Raw genomic sequence first — 26,784 nt, 5'->3', positions numbered from 1 at the left:
GACCACCGCGCTTCTGAGCTGTAAAACTGTGTGATGTTGCCTATCTTGCACATGGACTGCTCAGTTTGTATATTTTGCTTATTTTTTTTTATAGCTCCACACAACTTCTTCCTGTTTTCTCGATTGATCTGTGTTCAGTTTTTCAAGGCCTATTTACTGTGCCAACTTATAACTAAATCTGAGGGGGGTGCGATGGGGAGGTTCCCTTGTAAGTGCCATTTTTCCACAAAACGTGTTCTACTATTGTTCTGCTCTCGGTACTCTGTTGTTTATCCCTAGACTTGTATCAGCTTCAGATCATGGAAAAAATGTTTCAGACATTCTTTACTACAGGGCGCGTGACCTGTGTGCCAACCAATGTCTTCGTTTGGAGTTCCAAACGTCAACAGTCGAGGTCTTCTCCGTTTAGTATGAAGACATAGCAGACAAGTGATTGGTGAATGTGCATGGCTTCTCGAGCTTTGTCGGATATTTTTCAGTTACAGAGAAATGAAGGAAAGAGAGCAAGAGTAAGGCCTTTGTTCTGCAAAATTTGCACAATATTATCGAGTCAGTTATAGCATTCCACGTAATTCCAATGCTTACTATGGTTCAAATGGCTCTGAGCACTATGGGACTTAACATCTGAGGCCATCAGTCCCCTAGAACTTAGAACCACTTAAACATAACTAACCTAAGGACATCACACACATCCATGCCCGAGGCAGGATTCGAACCTGCGACCGTAGCAGTCGTGCGGTCCGGACTGAAGCGCCTAGAACCGCTCGGCCACCGCGGCTGGCTCCAATTATTTTATTTTAAAGATGTCCCATAAACATTGTTGTTAATGCAGGTGTGTAAGATCTGCGAATGCTCTATGATCTCCAATGACTGTTACAAATTCGTACACTCACACAGATGAATGCAAAAGAGAAAACACCGTAACTGATGGACGGCATGCCGTACTTCACCTGAGAGACCAGCCATGTGTATTACTTCAGTTTCACAAAGACCTCTTGTTGATGTTGCCGTTTTTTATTTAATCGTGCAGGAAGCTCCAGTTAAATTTGCAACATCTTATTCTGCGTACAGAGTAGTGTAAGAAATGGTACTGAGACACTATTTTTCTTGAATTTAATGTTGTTGTTGTTGTGGACTTCAGTCCTGACTGGATTGTTATTATCTTGTAAAAAGACGTAAGAGATATCAGAAATGGTTTTTGTTGACTACAGTTCTACTAGTTAAACATTATGCTGTGTTTCTGTACTTGTATGATCACAATCAAAACATGATGCTTCATTATTAATGGCACTTCCAACAATAACGTCTCTGAAACTTCCTGGCAGATTAAAACTGTGTGCCGGACCGAGACTCGAACTCGTAACCTTTGCCTTTCGCGGGCAAGTGCTCTACCATCTGAGCTACTCAAGCAAGACTCACACCCCGTCCTCGCAGCTTTACTTTTCTAATTTCTCGAATTTTCTCCTCATGGTCAATACACGAGACATATGGAGGAGGACGGGGAGGGGGGGGGGGAGGGAGGTGCGGGGGGGGGGGGGTTAGTTAAGTAATATGTTGTCCGACTCTTCCGGGAAAGTACTCTCTCTGTATGTCAATAGTAAATCTCTCCATGATGCATTGATGCATAACGCCTCTTTTGTAACATCTGCCACTGGAATTTGTTGAGCATCTCCGTGACGCAGTCATGCCAACTAAACGATCCCGTAACGAAACGTGCCGCTCTTCGTTAGATCTTCTCTACCTCTTCTGTCAGTCGTATCTGGTAGGGATCCCAGACCGATGAACAATACTCAATAATCGATCGAACAAGCGCCGTATAGGCCACTTCCTTCCTGAATGAGTTACATTTCCGTATTACGCTGGACCGAGCGAGGTGGCGCAGTGATTCGCACACTGCACTCACATCCTGATTTAGGTTTTCCGTGATTTCTCTAAGTCAAAAAAATGGCTCTGAGCACAATGAGACTTAACATCTGAGGTCATCAGTCCCCTAGAACTTAGAACTAACCTAAGGACATCACACACATCCATCCCGAGGCAGGATTCGAACCTGCGACCGTAGCGTTCGATCGGTTCCAGACTGAAGCGTCTAGAAGCGCTCGGCTACACCGGCCGGCTTCCCTAAGTCGGTTCAAGCAAATGCCGAGATGGTTCCTTTGAAAGGGCACTGCCGACTTCCTACCCCATCCATCCCTAAGATCATTAACCTCGCTGTTTGTTCCCCTCCCAAAAACCAACCAAACAGCCTTATCGTCCCGGATCCGAATTTGGGACGGTTCAAACCCGCGTCCGGCCATCCTGATCCAGGCTTTCCGTGATTTCCCTAAATCGCTTCAGGTCAGTGCCGGACTGGTTTCATTGAAAGGGCACGGTCCATTTCCCTCTGCCATTCTTCCTAATCCGAGCTTCTGTACGGTCGCTAATGACCTCGTTGTCGATGGGACGTTATACACTAGTGACCCCCCCCCCTCCTCCTCTCCACTCATACGGCATTTGTTTGTGTCACGTGTAGTACCAATTCCTCTTCAAAAGCAATGACGAGACTTACTTTCGGAACGTCCCTCGTATTTGCCACATCTCTGCTGGCTCTTCGTTCTCTCAGATTCGCGTTACACTGACATCTACAATCACACACGAGACAGCACTGCAGAACCTACATATACGACGCCTTCATACAGTCTTAACACGTACTGCAAGCACCCTGTTCTACATATTTCTGAATTTGGTCTCAGACCATTCTTTTGGGGTGTTACCCTTCCACAAATGTTTGCCTAATTCTGCTGAGTTAATCATCCTAATTACTGCCAGTTCTGCTCCTCATACGCTGCTTTCTGACCCGACGGCACGGGCGATTTGCGGCGCTGGCAGCGATCCCCTCTACGACTAGGCAGACAAGCGGCACGGGTATTAATCACTTGTCCGTGGCGCCGCTGCCGGCCGAGTCAGCCTCATTACCGGAGACTGTAATTAGCGACCCGCACGTGAGCGGACAGCGAGGACCAGCCAGAGAGGTCCTATTCACCGCCTCACCCTGCAATCCCAGGGACCCCGCAGCTATTAATATCTCCGACGCCAGTAATTGCGTGCAGCACTGATAAGATTACTCCGTGTCCTTTCATTCACTCAGCCAAGTCGAGCCTGACCTGCGCGCAGTTCTGGCGATGTGTGACATAGGACTACGATTTCACCGCTACTCCTTCGCCTTCGATTTCGCATAGATGCACCGTGATCAGCATTCCATGTTAGGTTGTACGCCCCAATATGACTGGTTAGGTAAGATATAAATTCTGAGTGTAAAGCTTCTAGGGATATCAGGCGAGTGGTAGGGCAGCCTCGTACCGCAGAAATGTTTCAACGAACTTCCTACTTGTCAATGTCTGACAATATCGCTTGAAGACGACGTATAGAAAAATCGTTGAAAGGTTGTTATAAGAAGACCCTCCTACTCGGTTGATTTATTTGATCAATGGAGTTTTCCGAGAAAGCCTTCATTCCCGTGTAAGACTGAAACACTCGTGTAACCAAGTGATTCCGCTGCACGATTTCCAAATAAAACCTTCTTTTCCGGAGCTTGCAACCATCCACGTTCTTCACAATTCTGTTCTTTTTTGGTGGTCCGTCACTCATTTGGCAAAAACGGAACCTCAGTAGGATCATTTTGTTGTCCAAGACCTCTTTTCCTCAGGAACGCGTAGAAGTATCAAGTTAAAATTTACCTAAAATACTGTCCACTGGCGGTGTAAAAAGTCAAAAGTAACGGCCATTTATGCCACTCATATTGATACTCGCACACTCGCTCCTCGAAATGAGGACTTTGACACTAATCCGCCGGGCGAATTCGTGCCGGGCACGGCACGCCTTCCCGCCCGGAAAGCAGTGCGTTAAACCGCACTGCTAACCGGGAGGGCTCTTAATAAAGCTTACTAGGAACACTTTTCTTTTTAAATATGCGTTACGAGCCGGGCTTTAGCACAAAAGACACGGTCAATTCGTATCTAAACTTACGTGTAGACATGGGCGGTGTTACATGGAACGAGATGGCGCAGGCAAAAAAAGAGTTTATCAGAGAATACGACGATGAAATCATTAGAGACGTGGGCCGGCCGCGGTGGTTTCGCGGTTCTAGGCACATCAGTCAGGAACCGCGCGACTGCTACGGTCGCAGGTTCGAATCTACCCCGGGCATGGATGTGTGTGATGTCCTCAGGTTAGTTAGGTTTAAGTAGTTCTACGTTCTAGGGGACTGATGACCAGAGATGTTAAGTCCCATAGTGCTCAGAGCCATTTGAACCATTTGATTAGAGACGAGGCATAAGCTCGGACATGGGGAAAAAATAGGGAAGAAAACTGGCGGTATATTTCTCCAGGAACCAGTCTGGTATTCGCCTCAAGTACTTTAGGGAAACCACAGAAACAAGAAACGTAATAAAAGAAGAATTTTTTGGTGTGTATCAACAGACGGAACCCAAACCTATCATCTGTTAAGCAAACACAGCTGCATTTAGACCATCGTCAAATAAGAGAGAATTTAAACAGTCCTCAGCGTTAATCCGATGGGCGCCTGCGATGTCTGCATTCTTGTTTTGTAATCTACGTAAAATATTTGGCCTATTAATAACGGTTACATCTACACTCCGCAAACCACTATGAAGTTCATGGATGAGTCCTTCGCACTGCACTACTTATTAGGACTTCTACCCCTTTAATACGCTTATGAAGCGCGGGCTGAACATAACGCCTCAGATTCCTCGCTTTTGCATTCGGGAGGACGACGGTTCAATCCCGTCTCCAGCCATCCTGATTTAGGTTTTCCGTGATTTCCCTAAATCGTTTCAGGCAAATGCCGGGATGATTCCTTTGAAAGGGCACGGCCGATTTCCTTCCCAATCCTTCCCTAACCCGAGCTTGCGCTCCGTCTCCAATGACCTCGTTGTCGACGGGACGTTAACCACTAATCACCACCACCATTCCTCGCTTTAAAGATAGTCGTTGAAATTTTGTAAACAGATGTAAGCGGTTGGTGAGACACAGCCTCCTTGTTATTGGCGACTGAAGTTCAGCATTGCTGAAATATTTTAGTCCCAGCCTACAAGTAACGCTGCTAATTCATACGTATGCCGCCCAAATAGTGGCGAAAGATTTTTGCACCACGTCGCTCACATATTTATGATTCACTGTTGTTGCTGTGTCGCATTTCTCAAACTCGTCGTCTTTAGGAACAGGCAACTGGGACGTAGAAGCTGACACAATAAAAAGTGTTGACAGTTTATGATATTTTGAATATTAGGTATCATTGTTAATGGGTTCGTCTAATTGTTATGTTCACATAATTTCAAAACAAAATGGAACTTAACACATATACTGGGTGTGAAGGGCAACTGTTCACAACGTACCACAGTGGTGTAGAGGCCATCCAAACGAACAATTTAATATAGGACACTTGTAGGCTATCAAGGCGAGAAACTACCTCAGAAGGCCTACAGAAACCACCTAAGCTATAGCCCATGCACGCAGGTTGAGATTCTGAACACATTTTCGCCCTTTTACGCCACCGGATTAGCGGGTCTCAATTTATCTCTTTAACATCTTTAAGTTAACATCTAGTAAGGTTAATGAAATAAACATTATGTATCAATTAATGATGTACCCAATTCGATCAAAACTTAACCTTTACAACTACATTAGTTCCATAATAAGAACGCCAGGAATACAAAACGGTTTAGTAAGACCTGGTATCAGCTGACGGAAACACGTGATGTGATGTAGTCCTAGAACTTGTACATAAAACTTTATAAAATGTTTTGTCTTGATCGCAATAATGTGTGTGTGTGAATTTTTATGGGACTTAACTGCTAAGGTCATCAGTCCCTAAACTTACACACTACTTAACCTAAATTATCCTAACGACAAACACACACACCCATGCCCGAGGGAGGACTCGAACCTCCGCCGGGACCACCCGTACAGTCCATGACTGCAGCGCCTAAGACCGCTCGGCTAATCCCTCGCGGCTCGCAGTAATGCATTGTTTTATAACTGATTACCAGTTTCGGTTGCTAGACAACCTTCTACAGGTTACTCATGCTAAACAATCTGTGTATACGTGCACTGTAGGCTACAACGCCAACGTCTGAAGATATATGACAGCACATGCTCACTAATGAGCCATGCGTTCAACACACTGGGCTATGCCAACGAGATTATAAAACGCAAAGTACAAAGAGCAAATGCGTAACCTCGTTAATGTAACCAACAGTATGTCGAAAGTCTGGCTCACTAGCAAACGTGTGCCGAGATATACTTTCAGATGCTGACGTTGTAGCCTATGGTGTACCATTATACACGCGATCAGAACCTTCAGCATGAGTGATCTGAAAATATTAATCAGTTGAAAAGCAAAGAACTATTGCAAAACGAATTAATTGTTAGTTATATGCTGGTGAAATTCACTATATTTGGAGGAGAATTTTACAGGAATGCCAGTTTCACAATTTATAAGTGCAAGAACAAGGTATATTTAATATTCAAGGATGACTTCAACGAGAAAAAGATATGAACAATATACGGTTAAAACATACTAAGCTGGTGGCCTATCAGTGTGAGAGGATACTCAAAATCTTTCACAGCGCACATATGTTGCAGCATAGCTGGCTTTGTTAGACAAGTTTCAGGTTTTCTCCGGCTTGATAGACTACAATTGTCCTTTATCAAACTGTTCGTGCCGACTCCCTCTACGTGGGACGCTGTGAACAGTTATTTCTTACACCCTGTACGTTCCTTGTTCCAAATCACCACTAAGACTTTTACTTCCTGCACCCTTGTCCGCCTACAGACTAATTTCCCGTCCACAGTCACGTTCCTGAACCACACTTGCGAACTCTCCCCTCGTGGGGGGTGGGCAATATGGAACATGATTACACAGGGTTTTGCGTGACATTTGGCGACTGTATGTTCGGACTTCCTGCGTCTCCGTAGTTCTCCCGTGGGTCGCACTGTCCAGTCACACTAATGTGACCAGCTGTCGAAAGGCTGAATAACTAGCTGGCAACTGTATGTTCAGGCTTTCTGCGTCTCCGTATTTCTCCCGTGGGTCGCACTGTCCAGTCACATTAATGTGACCAGCTGTCGAAAGACTGAATAACCAGTTGGCAACTGTATGTTCGGGCTTTCTGCGTCTCCGTAGTTCTCCCCTGGGTCGCACTGTCCAGTCACATTAATGTGACCAGCTGTCGAAAGACTGAATAACCAGTTGGCAACTGTATGTTCGGGCTCTCTGCGTCTCCGTAGTTCTCCCGTGGGTCGCACTGTCCAGCCACATTAATGTGACCAGCTGTCGAAAGACTGAATAACCAGTTGGCAACTGTATGTTCGGGCTCTCTGCGTCTCCGTAGTTCTCCCGTGGGCCGCACTGTCCAGTCACATTAATGTGACCAGCTGTCGAAGGACTGAATAACCAGTTGGCAACTGTATGTTCGGGCTTTCTGCATCTCCGTAGTTCTCCCGTGAGTCGCACTGTCCAGTCACATTAATGTGACCAGCTGTCGAAGGACTGAATAACCAGTTCGCAACTGTATGTTCGGGCTTTCTGCATCTCCGTAGTTCTCCCGTGGGTCGCACTGTCCAGTCACATTAATGTGACCAGCTGTCGAAGGACTGAATAACCAGTTGGCAACTGTATGTTCGGGCTTTCTGCATCTCCGTAGTTCTCCCGTGGGTCGCACTGTCCAGTCACATTAATGTGACCAGCTGTCGAAGGACTGAATAACCAGTTCGCAACTGTATGTTCGGGCTTTCTGCATCTCCGTAGCTCTCCCGTGGGTCGCACTGTCCAGTCACATTAATGTGACCAGCTGTCGAAGGACTGAATAACCAGTTGGCAACTGTATGTTCGGGCTCTCTGCGTCTCCGTAGTTCTCCCGTGGGCCGCACTGTCCAGTCACATTAATGTGTCCAGCTGTCGAAGGACTGAATAACCAGTTGGCAACTGTATGTTCGGGCTTTCTGCATCTCCGTAGTTCTCCCGTGAGTCGCACTGTCCAGTCACATTAATGTGACCAGCTGTCGTAGGACTGAATAACCAGTTCGCAACTGTATGTTCGGGCTTTCTGCATCTCCGTAGTTCTCCCGTGGGTCGCACTGTCCAGTCACATTAATGTGACCAGCTGTCGAAGGACTGAATAACCAGTTGGCAACTGTATGTTCGGGCTCTCTGCGTCTCCGTAGTTCTCCCGTGGGTCGCACTGTCCAGTCATATTAATGTGACCAGCTGTCGAAGGACTGAATAACCAGTTGGCAACTGTATGTTCGGGCTTTCTGCATCTCCGTAGTTCTCCCGTGGGTCGCACTGTCCAGTCACATTAATGTGACCAGCTGTCGAAGGACTGAATAACCAGTTCGCAACTGTATGTTCGGGCTCTCTGCGTCTCCGTAGTTCTCCCGTGGGTCGCACTGTCCAGTCACATTAATGTGACCAGCTGTCGAAGGACTGAATAACCAGTTGGCAACTGTATGTTCGGGCTTTCTGCATCTCCGTAGTTCTCCCGTGGGTCGCACTGTCCAGTCACATTAATGTGACCAGCTGTCGAAGGACTGAATAACCAGTTCGTAACTGTATGTTCGGGCTTTCTGCATCTCCGTAGTTCTCCCGTGGGTCGCACTGTCCAGTCACATTAATGTGACCAGCTGTCGAAGGACTGAATAACCAGTTGGCAACTGTATGTTCTGGCTTTCTGCATCTCCGTAGTTCTCCCGTGGGTCGCACTGTCCAGTCACATTAATGTGACCAGCTGTCGAAGGACTGAATAACCAGTTGGCAACTGTATGTTCGGGCTTTCTGCATCTCCGTAGTTCTCCCGTGGGTCGCACTGTCCAGTCACTCTAATGTGACCAGCTGTCGAAGGACTGAATAACCAGTTGGCGACTGAAAGACGTGCAAGAAGAGAGTCAGTGACGTTCTGGAAGGACCGACAGGGATGTGGAGCCTGCCGACTAGAGTGCCGCGGCCAGCTGCACCAGGTTTCTCAGCTGAGGATTCATGGCGCGAAGAGCCCGATCGAGGCGATCCCACAGATTTTGGACGGTGTTCAGTGGCCGGGGGAGTACGGTCAACTCACCTTGCTGCTCTTCGAACCACACATATAGGCCTTCACTGTGAGCTGCGTGACACATTCCATTGTCCTGCTGGGGAAAAACAAACTGCTTGTAGGGGTGATCATCGTCCCCAAGGATAGATGTATGAAGGACAGATGTACACTTGTGCTGCTCCAACGTGCCTTCCAGAATGACAAGATCAACCAGGAAATGACCTCGGCTTGGACCCTCCCAACGATTGTTGTACGACGATTGCTTTCAGAGATTTCACGTCGTACACCCCAATAGTCATCTGTCCGATGGATTGTAAAACGCGAATCACCTGTAAAGGCCACCTGTCGCCACTCACTGGATGTTTATTTACTGTACTGGCGATGAACAGCAGTCAGTATGGGTGCATGATCTAGACACCTGCTGTGGAAGCCCGCACACAGCAACGCTCGCTGAGTAGTCGTAGAGGAGACACTGTTGATAGCCCCTCGGTCCATCTAGGCGGTCAGTTACTCAACAGTTACGTATCTATTGGCCCGTGCGCGTCCCGTGATTGGTCTTTCACCCTCGACATTTATGGCCCTTGGCTGAGGACATGTCTACAGGCGAACAGACGTGCAACTCTTCACTTAAAATTCAATAAAAACAAAACCGATAGCCGTTCTATAGGTTTATTTCTATGCAACCAGTTTCGACGTTACACTACGTCATCTTCAGGCCAAAACTGTTCCAATCCAGTAACCTTCGTGTTACAAATATACCATTTTTGGCCTGAAGATGACGTAGTGTAACGTCGAAACTGGTTGCCTAGAAATAAACGTATATAACGTCGACTGGTATTGTTTTTATTGAACATTGAACAGGCGTAGTCCCATACTCCACCATAAGATGGAGTTACATTCCTCGCTCAAAACTTCCGGGCTGATAGGCCATGGTCAATGTATAAAAATCTCCCCCGACATTTCGTCTCCGACTGCAGGAGACAACGTCCGAGGTAAATCCGCTTTACGCCGGAGGATGTCTCCCACAGTCGGAAACGAAACGTCTGGGGAGAGTTTTACACATCGACCACGGCCTATCAGCCAGGAAGTTTTAAGTGAAGACAATATCGGCCCTGAAAGCCTACATTGTACGATCAGACGTGCAACTGTTGAGTAAGTGCCACCTAGATGCGCCGAGGTGCTACCAACAGCGTATCCTCTACGACTGTTCAGCGACCTTTGCGCACCTCAATTGCCTCGGCGCCGGTTTTGGATACATGGTATGCTTTAACCAGAGCGGCACACGAAGCGTTTACAAACTTAGCCATTTCGGAAATTCTTCCTTCCTTGGCCAATGATCTTGTCGTTTTGGGCGTGAGATAAATCGCTCCGTTTCCGCATTACGAAGACTGTTTTTCCGCGTCCCTCCGACGCGCTCTATTCACCCTCCACTGCTAGTGCTGCCACCTGCCATATGTGAGTCGATATTACACATCGACAATGAACGTTGGCGGTGCAAGTGGTCGCTTTCTTTTATCATAAATAGATGTCCAAGTGATTCTAAAATTAATCATCAAATTAACTAATTTAATACGGTTGAATTTTGAATTCCTAGTGTATCTTTGTATATCCACAATAAAATAAAAACAGTGAACGGTTGGACGAATGAGAATGAGAAGAATGGGTATTTAAGTCTACAAAAATGATAGCAAGCTTTTATTCATCCTTTTCTAACTACAACTGAGCAGATAAATCTTACAGAAAAATGACAAACATATATCATGAAAGTCTTGGTGACTGATTGGAAAAGAATTCATTATGATGGAAACCAAACAAATTCTCCCCTTTTACAACACATTCAGTTTTCAGAATGAGATTTTTCACTCTGCAGCGGAGTGTGCGCTGATATGAAACTTCCTGGCAGATTAAGGGAGAGCTTCTGTAAAGTTTGGAAGGTAGGAGACGAGGTACTGGCAGAAGTAAAGCTGTGGGTACCGGGCGTGAGTCGTGCTTTGGTAGCTCAGATGGTAGAGCACTTGCCCGCGAAAGGCAAAGGTCCCGAGTTCGAGTCTCGGTCGGGCACACAGTTTTAATCTGCCAGGAAGTTTCACATTCAGTTTTGTTTACATGAATCCACTGTGAGGCCGGATGCTATTCAAATGGAATCAACTAACACCGGAGAACAGAGAGCTCTGAATATCATTTGACTATGCTTTGCAGGTGCAGCAATACTTTACCCTTTCTCCTTGATTCAGGCGGCAGCAGAAAACGGCACATTGTAGGCGAGGAGCGGAGCTTGGCGGCAATTGTAATGTTCTGAAGCGTGCACGAAAACTTGCAAACTGTGCAGACTGGCGTTCTGATTATTAGAATGTGGGCAACTTCCCTATCAGAACCCTGGTATCCCAGGAGATTCCAGTGTGAGGTGCAACCGTTCACTAGTCCAGCCAACCTATTTGACTCAAAGGCACGATAGCGCGTGACGCAACTGTCAAACGTCAGACAGCTGACTCATGACGAGTAAGTTCATCATGATGAAACAAAATGAGATGATATGGAACTCCACAGTCGGTACAGTTGGCAACTGCCACTGACTCTCAGTCCACCACAAGTTGCAGACGATAAGTCTCATCCACTAGGGAAAACCTGAAATTCTCCACCAGGGCAGGACCAGAAGACGAACAAGGCAAAGAATCGCAATCACTTGCGACCAAGCCTCAGTACGTGATCTGAAGTAGCAGAAACAATCCGCCTCCACATTGTGAAAACCAATCAAACTATCCTCCACTGACTGAGTATCCCCTTTTGACTGGTAGCCAATCCAGATACAGTAACAGGGTTCCCATGCTTGGGAAGGAAGCTCTGCTTTGCATATCCTGAGAGGAACCAATCAGCGACTCGAAATCTCTCTTGTCTGAAAAAATAAGACTCTAGACCAGGAAGGTGTCATTCTCACGGTAAGTACGGCTATGTTTTGGCAAAAACCACCTACCTATATGAAGCCAAAGTTCCTCATTTACAGAGAGATCTAATCTTTCGAGAACGACCATTTTTAATTTCTGAAATTTTGCCTATGAAATATATGTTTTTGACGCTCGGTAAAAGAAGATGGGGACTTCCTGGCGTCAGGGGAATTACAGTCTAGCCTCCACTAAATACGTGCACCAGCCACTCCATATCGTCCCAACTTCTAACACGAGAATGCTTGTAGTTTTATGACCATCCCACCGTTTGCACAAAAGCTCAGATTACAATAGTCTCTCTTAATAGCTTCCTCCAACAACTTTCCACCAACTGGCCGCCTTCACGGTGATCTGTCGCCGGGCCCAGGTAAAATGTTTTGCAAGCCACCGCCCTCCTCCTACAGCCCTAAATGGGAAGAGTGGAGTGCCACAGCCTCTCTGCAGGTACAATTCACAGAGCACTGCTTTCCGGAATCACTCGCACAGCTAGGTTGCTGGAGACAGCATTTATGGCCCACAACCCATCTTTCTCCCTGTTTTCCATCGCCTCCACCACAGCCCTTCGAGTATAAGTTCTCTACAGGGTACACATGCAGTTATATGGACATTCTGCCAACCATTTCCTCTTGTAAAAAAAGTCATAAACCATATGTACCAAACATAGTACTGGGGAACACGGAGGTCATGACCTAAAATATGAATATGAATCTGACCGACAGTACAGTTAAAGTGAGAGAGTGGCATGTCACCTCTGAGGCGATGGTCAGATTAATGTGACTGGACTGTGTATGTGTCATTTAACAGCGACAGAATGGATGCTGGCGTTCCAGGTCTGCAGAGCGGCCTGCGGCACTAGGAAAGCCTTTCGGGGCCTCTGGGGACGGTGTCTGGTGTCGCACCCTGTACCGGCCTCGGCCCACGTTTAATGTATCCATCGACCGACCCCGCCAGCCAGGCCGACAACGCCCGTCACACAACAAATGGTCGCCATCTCGGGCACTTGCTGCCCTTCTCGAAAGCTGACACTGTCGGAAGCGCTGAAACTTTCTTCTGTGCCCCGAAACTAGGCTACGAGTACTGAGACGTCGCAGGAGAGTTGTCTGCCCTTGTAAAGTAACCACTTCTCTAGTCTGAATGGACATCGCGTGTGCATTCCGTCGATCTCCACGGAAGAAAAGAACAGAATTGGTTTTACCTAAATGAGAAGTGGCCCAAGAAAATTCTGTTCTGAAGTAATTCTTGTCATAGGTTTCTTCCAGACAATTTTAAGAAGTCGGTATGTGTTTCAAAAAACCCATGACACTGAACTGCATTAACTGTATTTTATTAGTACTACCAGTTTCGGCCGTAAGCCATCACTTAAATGTTTTAAGTGATTTTCGTACTGGGTGATGGCTTCCGGCTGAAACCGGTAGTACTAATAAAAGACAGTTAATGTAGTTCGGTAACGGCCTTGTCGCAATGGATACACCGGTTCCCGTCAGATCACCGCAGTTAAGCGCTGTCGGGCGTGGCCGGCACTTGGATGGGTGACCATCCGGGCCACCTTGCGCTGTTGCCAGTTTTCGGGGTGCAATCAGCCTCATGATGCCAATTGTGAAGCTACTCTACCGAATAGTAGCGTATCCGGTCACAGAAAACCATCATAACGACCGGGAGAGCGGTGTGCTGACCACATGCCCTTCCTATCCGCATCCTCAGCTCAGGATGACACGGCGGTCGGATGGTCCCGATGGGCCACTTGTGGCCTGAAGACGGAGTGCTTAATGCAGTTCAGTGTCATGGGTTTTTTGTAATTCCTGTCAAACAATTATTTTTATTTATGTTATTTGTTTATGCAGTTACTTAATCTGATGTTTAGGGCTCGGGTTTCACACAAGCAGTGAATTTTTAACATAATATTTAACTAAGAAATAACAGTTTTAATATTAAAGATAGTATTAAAATGTGTCTATGGTGGCAACGTGAGTAAATAATACTGACTTTCAACTGACAAAGTTAATACAGGCGGTACTTTTACAGCTGCACCTGCGGCTGCCACTAACAGTGATAATACTAGTAATAATAATAACAATAATAATAATAAAAGTATTGATAGTGACAGATGCATAAAGACTTCGTAGGTATACGTAATAGATGTTTCCTGATGTAGCGAGTTGCTGGGGGAAGGAAATTTAAGGAGAGTACCTGTTAAGAATGCTAGGAAATGAGGAAAATATGGAAGGAAAGAAGAATGTACAAGCGTAGCGAGTGCGTACAGCAACAATAGTAATCATTATTGCTGCTTTAGTAGATACAGGGTGACAATTATTGAACTATATGAAAAAAACCTAAATTAGTTACAAACTACGACGTACACACTCATTATTCAACGTGTAAACGTCACAACAGATATTCGGATTTAGGTTATGACATGTTCGATATGGCTGCCATCATTGGCGATGATGTGGCGTAGACGAATAGCGGAATTCTGAATGACGTGCTGAAGTGTCGGAAAATCGATACTGCCGATGAGCTCCTGAATGCTTGAGCTCAGCAGTGGTTTTGGAGTTATTGCTGTACGCCTTGTGTTTAATATAGCTCCACAAAAAGACGTCGCATGTGTTCAAATCCGGAAAATATGGCGGCCAAATGAGGCCCATGCCACTGTCCTCTGGGTACCCAGAGCCAGAATTCTGTCCCCAAAGCGCTCCTCCACGACATCAAATAATCTTCTGCGTCAGTAGGGTCGAGCTCAGTCTTGCATGAATCACATCTTGTCGAAGTGAGAGTCACTTTGGACAATGGGTATGAAATCATCTTCCGAAACCTTCACATACCGTTCGCTAGTCACCATGCCACCAAGGAATATCGCACCGATTATTCCGTGACTGGACGTTGCATACCACAGCCACCAGTTGAGGGTGACGGGAGTTCTCGATTGCGAAATGCGGATCCCTAGTCCCCCAAATGCGCCAATTTTGCTTATTGGCGAACCCATCCAAATGATAGTGGGCTTCGTCACTAGACCAAACCAAATTCACATCAAAGTCCTGTTCGTCAGTTTTGTGCACAATAGTGTTGACGAAACACAACCGGTGTTACATGCCCCGGGAGCTTAATAGTTGATAGCTTTGAATTTTGTATGGGAAAAGATGCAGTTCTTCAACAAAAATTTGTCGCAGTGTATCCCGATGGGTTCCTACCTGCTGTACCTGCTGTACAGCTCGTCCGATCGATTGCCTGGGGCTAGTTTGATACAGAGCTCGTGATGTTTTCGGGGGCTTTCAGCCTTTTTGGACGACCTACATTGCCAACATTGTCATGACGAACACTACCCGTTCCCTCAAACTTGCGGATCAATTTCTTGACTTTTAACACACGTGACGGGTTTTCTTCAGCCTGAATTCGGTTGCAAACTTCGTTTGAGCCACAGGTGGGCTGCGGGCATAGTAGGCCTTCGCAAGTGCTAAACGCTCAGGCACGCTGCACCGTGACATTTTCACGTTCAAATCGCCGACAACAAGCGCGTGGGCATGCGCATACTAATTCCCATCATGCCCCGATGGCCAACCGTGCAGTTTCAACGTCCTAACGCCAACCGCGCAGAAGTTATAACGTTTTTATTTCTTATAATTCGATAATTGTCATCCAGTATGTTATTAACTGTATTGACACCCCAGACCATCACCTCTGGGTGCCTGGCCATAAAGCAGGTGGCAGTAATGTTGGTATCCCATCGCTGACGAGGGCTTCTCCAGGCACGTCTTCGGCCTGGAATTTCATTGACTGGAGTATAATTGCCTTCAATGATGAGTCGCACTTCGAAGTGGGCCCGCGCGACCAGCGAAGACGTGCCTGGGCACGCCCCAACAACTTTATTAATATGGGCCGACAACCAGAAGTGATGGTCCCGGGTGCCAATTTTTTTCATAGCAGGGCCACTTTGGTCGTCCTCTGCGTCACCCTTACAGCACAGCGCGGTACGTCGTCGGTATTCTGCGCCTCGCTTTGTTGCCCTCCATGGAAAGCTCTCCTGGGCTTACATTTCAGCAATATAATACGGCAGTACAAGAAGAGCGTTTCTATTGCTTGTCTTCGTGCTTGCCAAAACCCTATCTTGGACAGTATTGTCGCCGGATCTTTCCCCAAATGAGAAAATTTGCAGCATTACGGACAAGGCCCTCCAACCAGGTCGGGATTTTGACAATCTATCCCGCCAATTGGACAGAATTTGGCACGATATCCCTCAGGAGGAAATCCAACACCTCTGTCAATCATTTCAAAGCCGAATAACTGCTTGCATAAGGACCAGAATGGACCAACGCTTCATTTATTAGCTGAATGTGTGAGGCTCTTTCTCTTGAATAAGTCAACCAGTTTTACGGAAATTGTGGTCATTTGTTGATCTATACAGGTACGTCTCCTATTTCCGCTCCAATCTGGTAATTCCTTCTAGTTTCATCTTTTTCCCTTCCTTCTTTTTTCTGTGTATCAAGGCAAGTGGAACAGCTAAAGATATACTACGACTTCCACATCACTGGCAACAGATTGTACACATTTCTGGTGACTACTTTGGGCGGAGGACAGTAAAAATTTAAACCGTGTATCTACAGTACGTTGAATAAGTTGTAAATAAATAGTTGCCACTATTAAAGATCCAACCTTGGTGTACGGTTTTATGGACAGCTACAGCCGGTGCGTTATTCGTGCACCACTGTCGCATCTGTGCTATCACGTCATTCGTCTTAGCCTCAAGTCGCCCTAGAGACCGTGGATATTGAGACACCATCCACTTCCGCAGTAAGACCTCCACCGGTATTTACGGAATGCTGCACTGCAGCAGTGACAAAGAACAGTAATTTGCACGCAGGAAACGTCACAGATTTAGCCCTGAATCAGCACGGCGCCCGGCGCTGCGAGCGAGCCGTGTCGACGGCAGCAGACCAGTGACCCTACGACGGGGCGGAGGGACCCCTGATACGGCGACGTCGACTAACGAGGCAGCCGGCGCCCCTCGGCTCCATTCTTCGCTTCCTCCCAGCAGCCACAATGGCCAACGCGGCGCCAGCGTGCGTGCGAGTGGGGCCCGGAAGCGGCTCGTCGCGTCGCGGCTGCAATTACGGCGCCACCTGCGACCAGCTTCTGCTCCAGCTGCATCGCCGCTGCCACCGCCGCTGGCGTAATTGCTGGCCTGGCCCTGGAGGCTATCGGCTTCCCCGTACTCGAGTGCTTTTCGTGCATCGCACCCTACGCCCGCGCCGCTACATCGCAGGTGCCAGCTCAGCCATTACCAGTCTCCACACTCCTCCAGTAACACCCGCACCGCGTGCTCTCGCAACTACACAAGTGTGCTGCCTAATATACATCCAGCGTTGCTCCATGCATCCCTTCGAAAGCACTCACAACACTTCTCTCCGTTCGGTAACACGTATACAAGCATGCAGCATACGCTCAAAGAAAAAATGCCGTTCCAAAAATTTGCATGATTTGTTCAAGAGAAAGAACGAGTTGATCCATCTCTAGCGTTAATCCAAGCAGCTATTCGGCTTGACGTTCACTGACAGAGTTGTTGAATGCACTCCTGAGGGAGATCATGCAAAATTCTGTCCACTTGGCGCATTAGTTCGGGAAAATCCCTAGCTAGTTGGAGGGCCCAACCCATAGTGTTCCAAAATAGGAAGACATCCGGCGACCTTGCTGGGCGAGGTAGGTTCCGCTGCATGCGGACAGGCATTATCTTGCCGAAATGTACAGGGTGTCCGAAAAGTCTTTCCCTGATTACATAAACTGATAACTCAGGCTAGAAGTAAGACACAAATATGAAACTTGCGTCGAATTGTTTACAACTATCAAAGTTCTTTTTCCGTTTTAGGTTCGCAGTACGTAAGCAGTGGATGAGGTGCAGTGCCCAAGAAGCCATGTTAACTAATCATGGGCCAACGGTTTGGCCTACACGCTTTCCTGACATAACCCCATTAGACTTCTTTTATGGGCTTATTTCAAGGACGAGGTCTACCGAACACGTGTACCAGATCTTGAAACCCTGCGGCAACGGATAACCACAATCGTTCAATCGATCTCTCCAGTGATGTTGGCTAATGTGTGGACGGAAATTGAATATCGCCTAGATGTGCTACGTGCTACCAAGGGTGCTTATGTGTGAAAAAAAATTTGATAGTTTGTAAACAATTAGACCCCAGTTTCATATTTGTATCTTACTTCTAGCTTGAGTTATCAATTTATGTAATCAGGGAAAGACTTTCCGGACACCCTGTAAGTCCAGAACGGCTTAGCATGAAGGGCGACAAAATGGGGCGTAGAATGTCGTCCACGTACCTCTGTGCTGTAAGGGCGCCGTGGATGACAACCAAAGGAGTACTGTTATGACGGGTGACCTTCAGCGTAATATCCACGGCAGATTGAGGCGTCTCAAGACACGTTTTAGGTCTGAAATCTCATTGACTGGAGTAGAACTGTCTACAGTGATGCGGGATACCAACCTGACTGTCGCCCGCAATTTCAGCAATATAATGCCCGCCCGCACACGACGAGAGTATCTACTGTTTGTTTTCATGGTTACCAATTCCTACCTTGGTCAGCAAGGTCGCCGGATGACTCTCCAATTGAGAACGTTTGCAGCGGGATTTTGATGATCAAACGCGCCAATTGGACAGAATTTGGCACAATATCCTCAGAAGGACTTCCAACAATCCTGTCAGTCAGTGCCAAACGGAATAAGTCCTTGCAAATGGGCAAGATGTGGCCCAACGTGTTACTGACATCCCAATTTGTGAATCCTTTTCTCTTGAAAAAAGTCACCCAATTCTCCTGAAATTTTAATCATTCGTTTGTCTATACATGTACACCGCACCTACCGATTTCAATCCCATTCTTATAATTCCTTCGTTTTTCGTCGTTCTTTTTGTCTTAGGATGCATATACGCTATTTTAATACACAGTATTTTAATTTTTGGTTGTGACAACGATGTCAATGAAGGACATTGTCCCAGAAATAAATTAATACGGTTGCAATCCACCACTTCCAACCAAGTCTTTTGGGAGGTTTGACTTGGTTGTAAGGCGAATAACGGAACAGGTAAGTCTCTCACGTTTATTCCCAATTGGATTCCCCATTTGCCTTACTATCAGCTTGTCTGATAATGGCTACACAGAACAGCGTCTCTTCAGCGGGTCAAGTCTCTAACAGCCCGCTCTACTCCTTAAAGTGGAGAATGAAAATATTTAAAAAATGTGTCCTACAGTACATCCCATATAGTAGCACACGAGCACATACAAAACATGTGTACTCAATACTTACAAACAAATTTTAATTTTGTCGAGGACAATGTCCCAGAAATAAAATGGTTCCTATTCCCCATTTCCGACGAATATTTTCGGGTCCCACTAACTGCTCGTCTGATAACTGGCTGAAAAGGCCACAACTCCACAGTGTGGACGGAAAACAACTCCTTATTTTGAATTCTCAATTTCTGTTGATGTTATGTGTAGATGGCAAGTAAAGTTACATTGTTTTACAGACCAGACTATCCCATTTATTGATATTTTTTCCAAATTCTATGAAGCTTTTTCTGTCCCTTTGTAGCCACTGAGATGGCAAGACGATTAAGCACTGAGGACAGAGCCAAAATTACAGGAAGATTTGAGGTGTAATAGTCTGAAATTCAGGTCCAGCGGTGGTGGACGGGTCAAGGGAGAGGCAAGCTTTTCTGGATGCAAAAAGAGATAAATATTGCCACAGAAAATAAATGACTACCGTAAGTGTCATGGGCATGAAGACGTCAGGTTGGCCCTCTACTTCGGTAGTTCAGGAAAAGGAGGCCACTGTGTGGAGATGTTCGCTAGCAGGCGGATGGCTGCGTGGTTGCTACCGGGTGAGAGAAAACGCTTTGCCTGTCGATCAGACAGATACGTCCACAGTAGACCCAACTAGCTGTAGACACTGTAACGCTTCAGGCGTATCCATTCCGTGTCTTTCAGTCAGCATGACATTCGCGTGGTAATTTCACAAATATAGATAACAGTTCATTGCAATATGACCTTTCTTTCCCTGCAACCATTCCTCTGTAGGTTGTGAAATACGAAAATATAGAATAGTTAACTATTAATGGTAAGTGATACCAAAAGCAGTAGCAGTACCGTAGTAGGGAAAACCTCCAGAGAGAAGCAGAGGAAGGCCAGGAGGGGGTCTGGCCCACACAATAGATCAGCGTGGGCACCGTTAAGGTATTTCGGAAACCCCCCCAGATTGGGCACACAGGTAAGGGGCAGTTTACGGTAGGTTTAACACAGCCTCGGAACACTACAGTCTCGTGACAATGGGCCAAATCGCGTTCAGCTCGTCAGTTAAGGTCGAACACAAATGTTCCACTGACAGTCACCCGCCGCGCCCCTGGAGCTGTGGGTGGACAGGGGTTGTAACGGACCCTGGCCGACTGTGTGTGGCGCGCTACGATCGTGAACACATATACAAAGCCACCTCCTAACATTCTTGAAGTTCCGTTTACTCCCTCCCAACAGTACGTGAAGGCATTGTGACAAAACGCAGGACTCTTCAGTTTCTTACCCGTTACTTTTAAGAAATGCGTATCTGACACGAGGGAAGATAGTGCCTCTTCGATCAGTTTTGTTTGCCACTGATACGAAATGTATGACGTCAACAGAAGACATGTTAGTATCATATAGGACAGATTTTTCATAACGGATGTATCACGCAAACCTGTAAAATTATTCTTGAAGAATCATGTTTGCCAAGATCACTATCAGTTCTTTTTATTACTGTGATCGGTTTCGACAGGTTTACGCCGTCTTGTAACATTGTTAGATGTACATGCTTGTTACAACTTTGAAAATCACTATAGATCACTGTAGAGCCGTCGAAACCGATCATAATAATAGAAGGAACTGATAGTGATGTTGGCAAATAATAAAAAGTACTGCTAGCGATCTTAGCAAACTTGAGTCTTCAATAATAATACGACTTTAAGATGGCGTAATGTCAAGCATACATACCCGTAAAACGTTTCTCTTTTCTGTTACATCGACACTCTGACCGGTTTGATGCGGTGCGTCACAACTTCCTCCTCTAACCTAACCTAACCTAACCTGACGTCCATCGTCCTCATTTGTTGATTATATTGCAATCTTCATCTTGCTCTGCGGTTTTTGTTTCCTACTGCTCTCTGTAGTACCACTGAAGTTCATCCCTCACGTCCCAACCAATGAGCGATCACCCTGCTCTTTCTTAGTTTTTCCACATATCCCTTTCATCGCTTATTTCTCATCCCTACGGCTCAGCATCTGTGTGCAACACCTCATCTCAAACGCTTCGATTCTGTTCCTTTACAGTTACTTCGGAGTCCATGGCTCACTTTCACAGAATGTTGCGTTCCAGGCGCAAGTTCTCGGAAATTAATTCCTCAAATTAAGCTCCGTGTTTCGTACTTCCTTTTTTAAATCATTAAGTCTTCTGACTGATTTGGCGAGCCTCGCTACGAATTCCATTCCTGCGCCAATCTCTTCATCTCAAACTAACGAACTTATATTAACGAGGAAACCTCTCTGTCCTGTCGTAGTCTGCTTATTACGGCTGACTTGCTTCGTCAAAACAACATTCTTTAATTAGCTTCCAAGGTTTCGGAATTCCTTCACTTTGTCTAAGTCATAGCCTGCAATGCTGACTTTAGCGATAAACTTAATCTTGCTTCAACTACTCCTCATTACTTCCATCTTTCTGTGATTTACTATTAATCTATAACGAGCAGTCAAACGAAAACGAGACAGATGGAAAAAGTAAGTAAACTCTTCATTACAAAATGAATCGCCATAACTTTTAATACATTTATCCCAATCTGAGACAAGACAGTCAGCGCCATATCTACGGAAATATGATCGTACCCAGGCGGGCAACTCTTCATCGACAGCAAATCGACGGACACTAATGTCTTTCTTCAGGGCTCCAGAAACACGGATGTCGCATGAAGAGGGACCGGGACTGTATGGAGGATGTGTAACGGTTACTCAGCGAAACATACGCAATGCAGTCGAAATGACAGGCACACCAGTTCCAAAAAAGTCATAACATTTTTACTTGGCTGCAAGGGCTCGCTGCTCATTGGCACTTTGGAACACCGCTCCACAATTAACGCGCAGCGGTGCTTGGACACTTTGCAAAAACTGAAGCGTGCCTTCAAGTCCGAACGACAGTCGGACGCCATTATCCAGTTGCAGGATAATGCCCACCCGTATGTTGTCAAAGTTGTTTCGACTGCGCTGCAGAGGTTTCGCTGGGACGCTCTGCACATCCCCCATACAGTCCACTATTCGATTTCCGTATTTCTGGAGCCGCGGAGAAAAACTTGCGTGACCGTCGATTTGCTTCGGACGAAGATGTGCGCGCCCGGGTACATAGTTCCGTCGCCAAGCGTAAACATTGACTGTTTGTATTCTTTGTATCACGTTTCGACAAATGTATAAACAGCTAAGACGATTAATTTTCAAATAATAAACAGTTTACTTACTTTTTCCCGTCTATCTCTTTTTCATTTGACTGCCCATTGTATACTCTACGCTCACTACTGTGTTCTTTCGATTCAGTGCAATGCAATTTTGCTATGCTTATGACAGCAAAGTCAATATTGAGTCTCTCATATTTTGCGCCCCTTATTTTAATTCTTCTGCTGAACTTCTATTACCGTCATTACTTCTTAGACGTGTCTCAATAGAACATAGAAATATGATATAAAAATATTAGCAGAAATTATTGGAAATATATTCCGGAACTGCACATTATCTTTTTAAAATTATCAGCTGACTGGGACTGTTCATACTGCCATCGAAGTATCGAAGTATATGGAAGACGTAAAAAAAATGTCCCAGCTTGGTAGCGTGGACGCATGAACTACTTGTATAATTCAGATTCCTCCATACAATGTTGAAAGGTTTCGCAGAGTTCACTGACATAAATAAAACGTCTCAAGGAATGTCCGTAGCACATGCCACCTTAGTTGATACCCTCAGAAAAAAGTCATTAAACTGGTTCAAAATGGCTCTGAGCACTATGGGACTTAACATCTATGGTCATCAGTCCCCTAGAACTTAGAACTACTTAAACCTAACTAACAGCACACAACACCCAGTCATCACGAGGCAGAGAAACATTAAACTGGTCCTAAACTATCTATCCATACGTTAGGGCAACTGAAATACATTGAGTATAAGGTAGTGTAGCAACGTCAGCGATGTATCACATCATTCTTTTTAGTGCGTGTCGCAGCTTGTGAAGCACTGCTGGAAACATTCATCAGCACGTCAACTTTTGCTGGAACCCTACACAATGGCCGTATGCTGTGGCCGAGCGGTTCTAAACGATTCAGTCTGGAACCGCGCTGCTGCTACCGTCGCAGGTTCGAATCCTGCCTCGGGCCTACATGTGTGTGATGTCCTTAGGTTAGTTAGGTTTAAATAGCTCTAAGTCTAGGGGACTGATGACTTCAGATGTTAAGTCCCATAGTGCTTAGAGCCATTTGAACCTATAAAATGTTTTATACACTCCTGTAAATTGAAATAAGAACACCGTGAATTCATTGTCCCAGGAAGGGGAAACTTTATTGACACATTCCTGGGGTCAGATACATCACATGATCACACTGACAGAACCACAGGCACATAGACACAGGCAACAGAGCATGCACAATGTCGGCACTAGTACAGTGTATATCCACCTTTCGCAGCAATGCAGACTGCTATTCTCCCATGGAGACGATCGTAGAGATGCTGGATGTAGTCCTGTGGAACGGCTTGCCATGCCATTTCCACCTGGCGCCTCAGTTGGACCAGCGTTCGTGCTGGACGTGCAGACCGCGTGAGACGACGCTTCATCCAGTCCCAAACATGCTCAATGGGGGACAGATCCGGAGATCTTGCTGGCCAGGGTAGTTGACTTACACCTTCTAGAGCACGTTGGGTGGCACGGGATACATGCGGACGTGCATTGTCCTGTTGGAACAGCAAGTTCCCTTGCCGGTCTAGGAATGGTAGAACGATGGGTTCGATGACGGTTTGGATGTACCGTGCACTAGTCAGTGTCCCCTCGACGATCACCAGTGGTGTACGGCCAGTGTAGGAGATCGCTCTCCACACCATGATGCCGGGTGTTGGCCCTGTGTGCCTCGGTCGTATGCAGTCCTGATTGTGGCGCTCTCCTGCACGGCGCCAAACACGCTTTCGACCATCATTGGCACCAAGGCAGAAGCGACTCTCATCGCTGAAGTCGACACGTCTCCATTCGTCCCTCCATTCACGCCTGTCGCGACACCACTGGAGGCGGGCTGCACGATGTTGGGGCGTGAGCGGAAGACGGCCTAACGGTGTGCGGGACCGTAACCCAGCTTCATGGAGACGGTTGCGAATGGTCCTCGCCGATACCCCAGGAGCAACAGTGTCCCTAATTTGCTGGGAAGTGGCGGTGCGGTCCCCTACGGCACTGCGTAGGATCCTACGGTCTTGGCGTGCATCCGTGCGTCGCTGCGGTCCGGTCCCAGGTCGACGGGCACGTGCACCTTCCGCCGACCACTGGCGACAACATCGATGTACTGTGGAGACCTCACGCCCCACGTGTTGAGCAATTCGGCGGTACGTCCACCCGGCCTCCCGCATGCCCACTATACGCCCTCGCTCAAAGTCCGTCAACTGCACATACGGTTCACGTCCACGCTGTCGCGGCATGCTACCAGTGTTAAAGACTGCGATGGAGCTCCGTATGCCACGGCAAACTGGCTGACACTGACGGCGGCGGTGCACAAATGCTGCGCAGCTAGCGCCATTCGACGGCCAACACCGCGGTTCCTGGTGTGTCCGCTGTGCCGTGCGTGTGATCATTGCTTGTACAGCCCTCTCGCAGTGTCCGGAGCAAGTATGGTGGGTCTGACACACCGGTGTCAATGTGTTCTTTTTTCCATTTCCAGGAGTGTAATACTGCAATGGAAAAAATGTTCTTTGGGCATTTTTCCTTTGTTTTATGTCAGGAAATTTGTCTCATATGCCCATCTGTGTTTGATACACGTGGTGGGGAACTGTTTCCAACGAGGCACCTGTTTCTGTTTTTTGACAGTAATTGTTAGTTCGGCGTGTGCTAGTAAATATCTGACCTTGGCGAATGTACTTTGTCTTGAACTACGGTTTCTATTGTGGAGTATTGCTGTGCGATGTGGGATCCGCATCAGGTGGAACTGACGGACGACATTCAAATAGTACAAAGAAGGGCAGCTCGTATTGTACTACCGCGAAATAGGGGAGATAGTGTCACAGACATAATACGTGAATTGGAGTGGCAATCATTAAAACAAAGGCGTTTTTCTTTGCGACGGGATCTTCTCATGAAATTCCAATCACCAGTTTTCTCCTGCGATTGCGAAAACATTCTGTTGGCACCCACCTACATAGGGAGAAATGATCATCACGATAAAATAAGAGAAATCAGCCCTCGCACAGAAAAATTTAAGTGCTCGCTTCTCCCGCGTGCCGTTCGAGAGTGGGACGGTAGAGAGACAGCTTGAAGGTGGTTCATTGAACCCTCTGTAAGGCACTTTATTGTGAATAGCAGAGTAATCACATAGATGTAGATAGATGATAAAATGTAATCGATGTGAGACACTCGCATTTTGATCAAAATAACTTTGTGACTGACATTTCAGTGATTCGAGTGGTAGGGGCCAGCCAACTGCAGATCTCATTCGGGGACCGCGTACGGCGCGTGTTCTGTGTGGTGTGTTCAGCAGGCACACTGAGCGGCTTGTCGAGTGTGGCTGGCTGCACGCAGCCAATGCTGCTCACCCTCCCTCCTCCACCTCTCACCCCTTCCGCGAGGCTGTACGTTGCCAACCACAAAGATATGTTATTAGTAACTGTAGATAATACCCACAAAATTTCGAGTCGCAAGACAGATTAAGTGGCGCTGTAGAACCTGCCATTGTTATCTTAATGAAGGAACGTATGAGGTAAATTATCTGCCAGAAAGAGAACTAAAAATTACATGGTACTTGGACGTTTACTACACAACTTTTTGTTTTGTCAGTCGACTGCGTTTCAGTAAATAACTGCAACCTTATTTTATGTTTAACATTCATACAGAAAGTAGTCGTTCACGTGTTTGAACGAACTCTATCAGTCGATATTGTATACAGTCCAGGCTCTTGGTGTATTTGAGTAGAGTGAAATCGAAGTTCGGTCACCCACTTTGCTCCATTCTACGGAGTACATAGCGTTTCGAGCCTGGGAGAAACGCGGTTTATTTGATAAGGATGATCTCTTTAGCTATCTGATGACTGCGACAGTTATATTCACGTTGCAGACTACTTGGTATATCCAACAACGTCGCCGAGATGGACAGCCAGTGCTTTGCCGCGCTCGGGTCAATCTCAAGTTTGTCGCTCGCAGATGAAAATCATACGAGCAGGTGGCAGCAGGAACCCGTCGGTCACGGTCGTTTGATGACTCACGTTCTAAATGTTGTGAGAAAGGCAACCTGGCGGTTTAGCACGAACCGAAAGACGTCACTGCAGTCTGCTCACGGTGTTGTGTCCCTTCTTAGCGGTAACTTTCTAAATGGATTTTGTGGTGAAATGTTCAAAGAGTTTTGCAAGATTTCAAACACTTGCGCCGCGTAAATGACACGGATCCTTGATTTGCAGCTTCATGTTTTTTCGGTCAGTGATAAACGGAATGCATGTGAAATATCTGTTCCCAGTTTGTGGATGCAA

General features: G+C 46.5%; 1 protein-coding gene and 1 pseudogene across 1 annotated transcript in view; both read left to right on the top strand.

The window, feature by feature from the left end:
* LOC126178419 (translation initiation factor IF-2-like) overlaps positions 1–26,784 on the top strand; it is a 124,783-nt gene that overhangs the window by 59,455 nt on the left and 38,544 nt on the right. Inside the window, exon 4 of the mRNA XM_049924534.1 lies at positions 16,878–17,186. Within this exon, the coding sequence (XP_049780491.1) occupies positions 16,878–17,186 (309 nt within the window). The remainder of the gene's footprint in view (positions 1–16,877; positions 17,187–26,784) is intronic.
* Positions 13,469–13,586, top strand: LOC126096405 (5S ribosomal RNA; annotated as a pseudogene).

The sequence above is a fragment of the Schistocerca cancellata genome, chromosome 1 (genome assembly GCF_023864275.1).
Source record: "Schistocerca cancellata isolate TAMUIC-IGC-003103 chromosome 1, iqSchCanc2.1, whole genome shotgun sequence".
Lineage (NCBI taxonomy): Eukaryota > Metazoa > Arthropoda > Insecta > Orthoptera > Acrididae > Schistocerca > Schistocerca cancellata.
The sequence above is the reverse complement of the archived record's forward strand: the minus strand, read 5'-3'. Positions and strand labels throughout refer to the sequence as shown.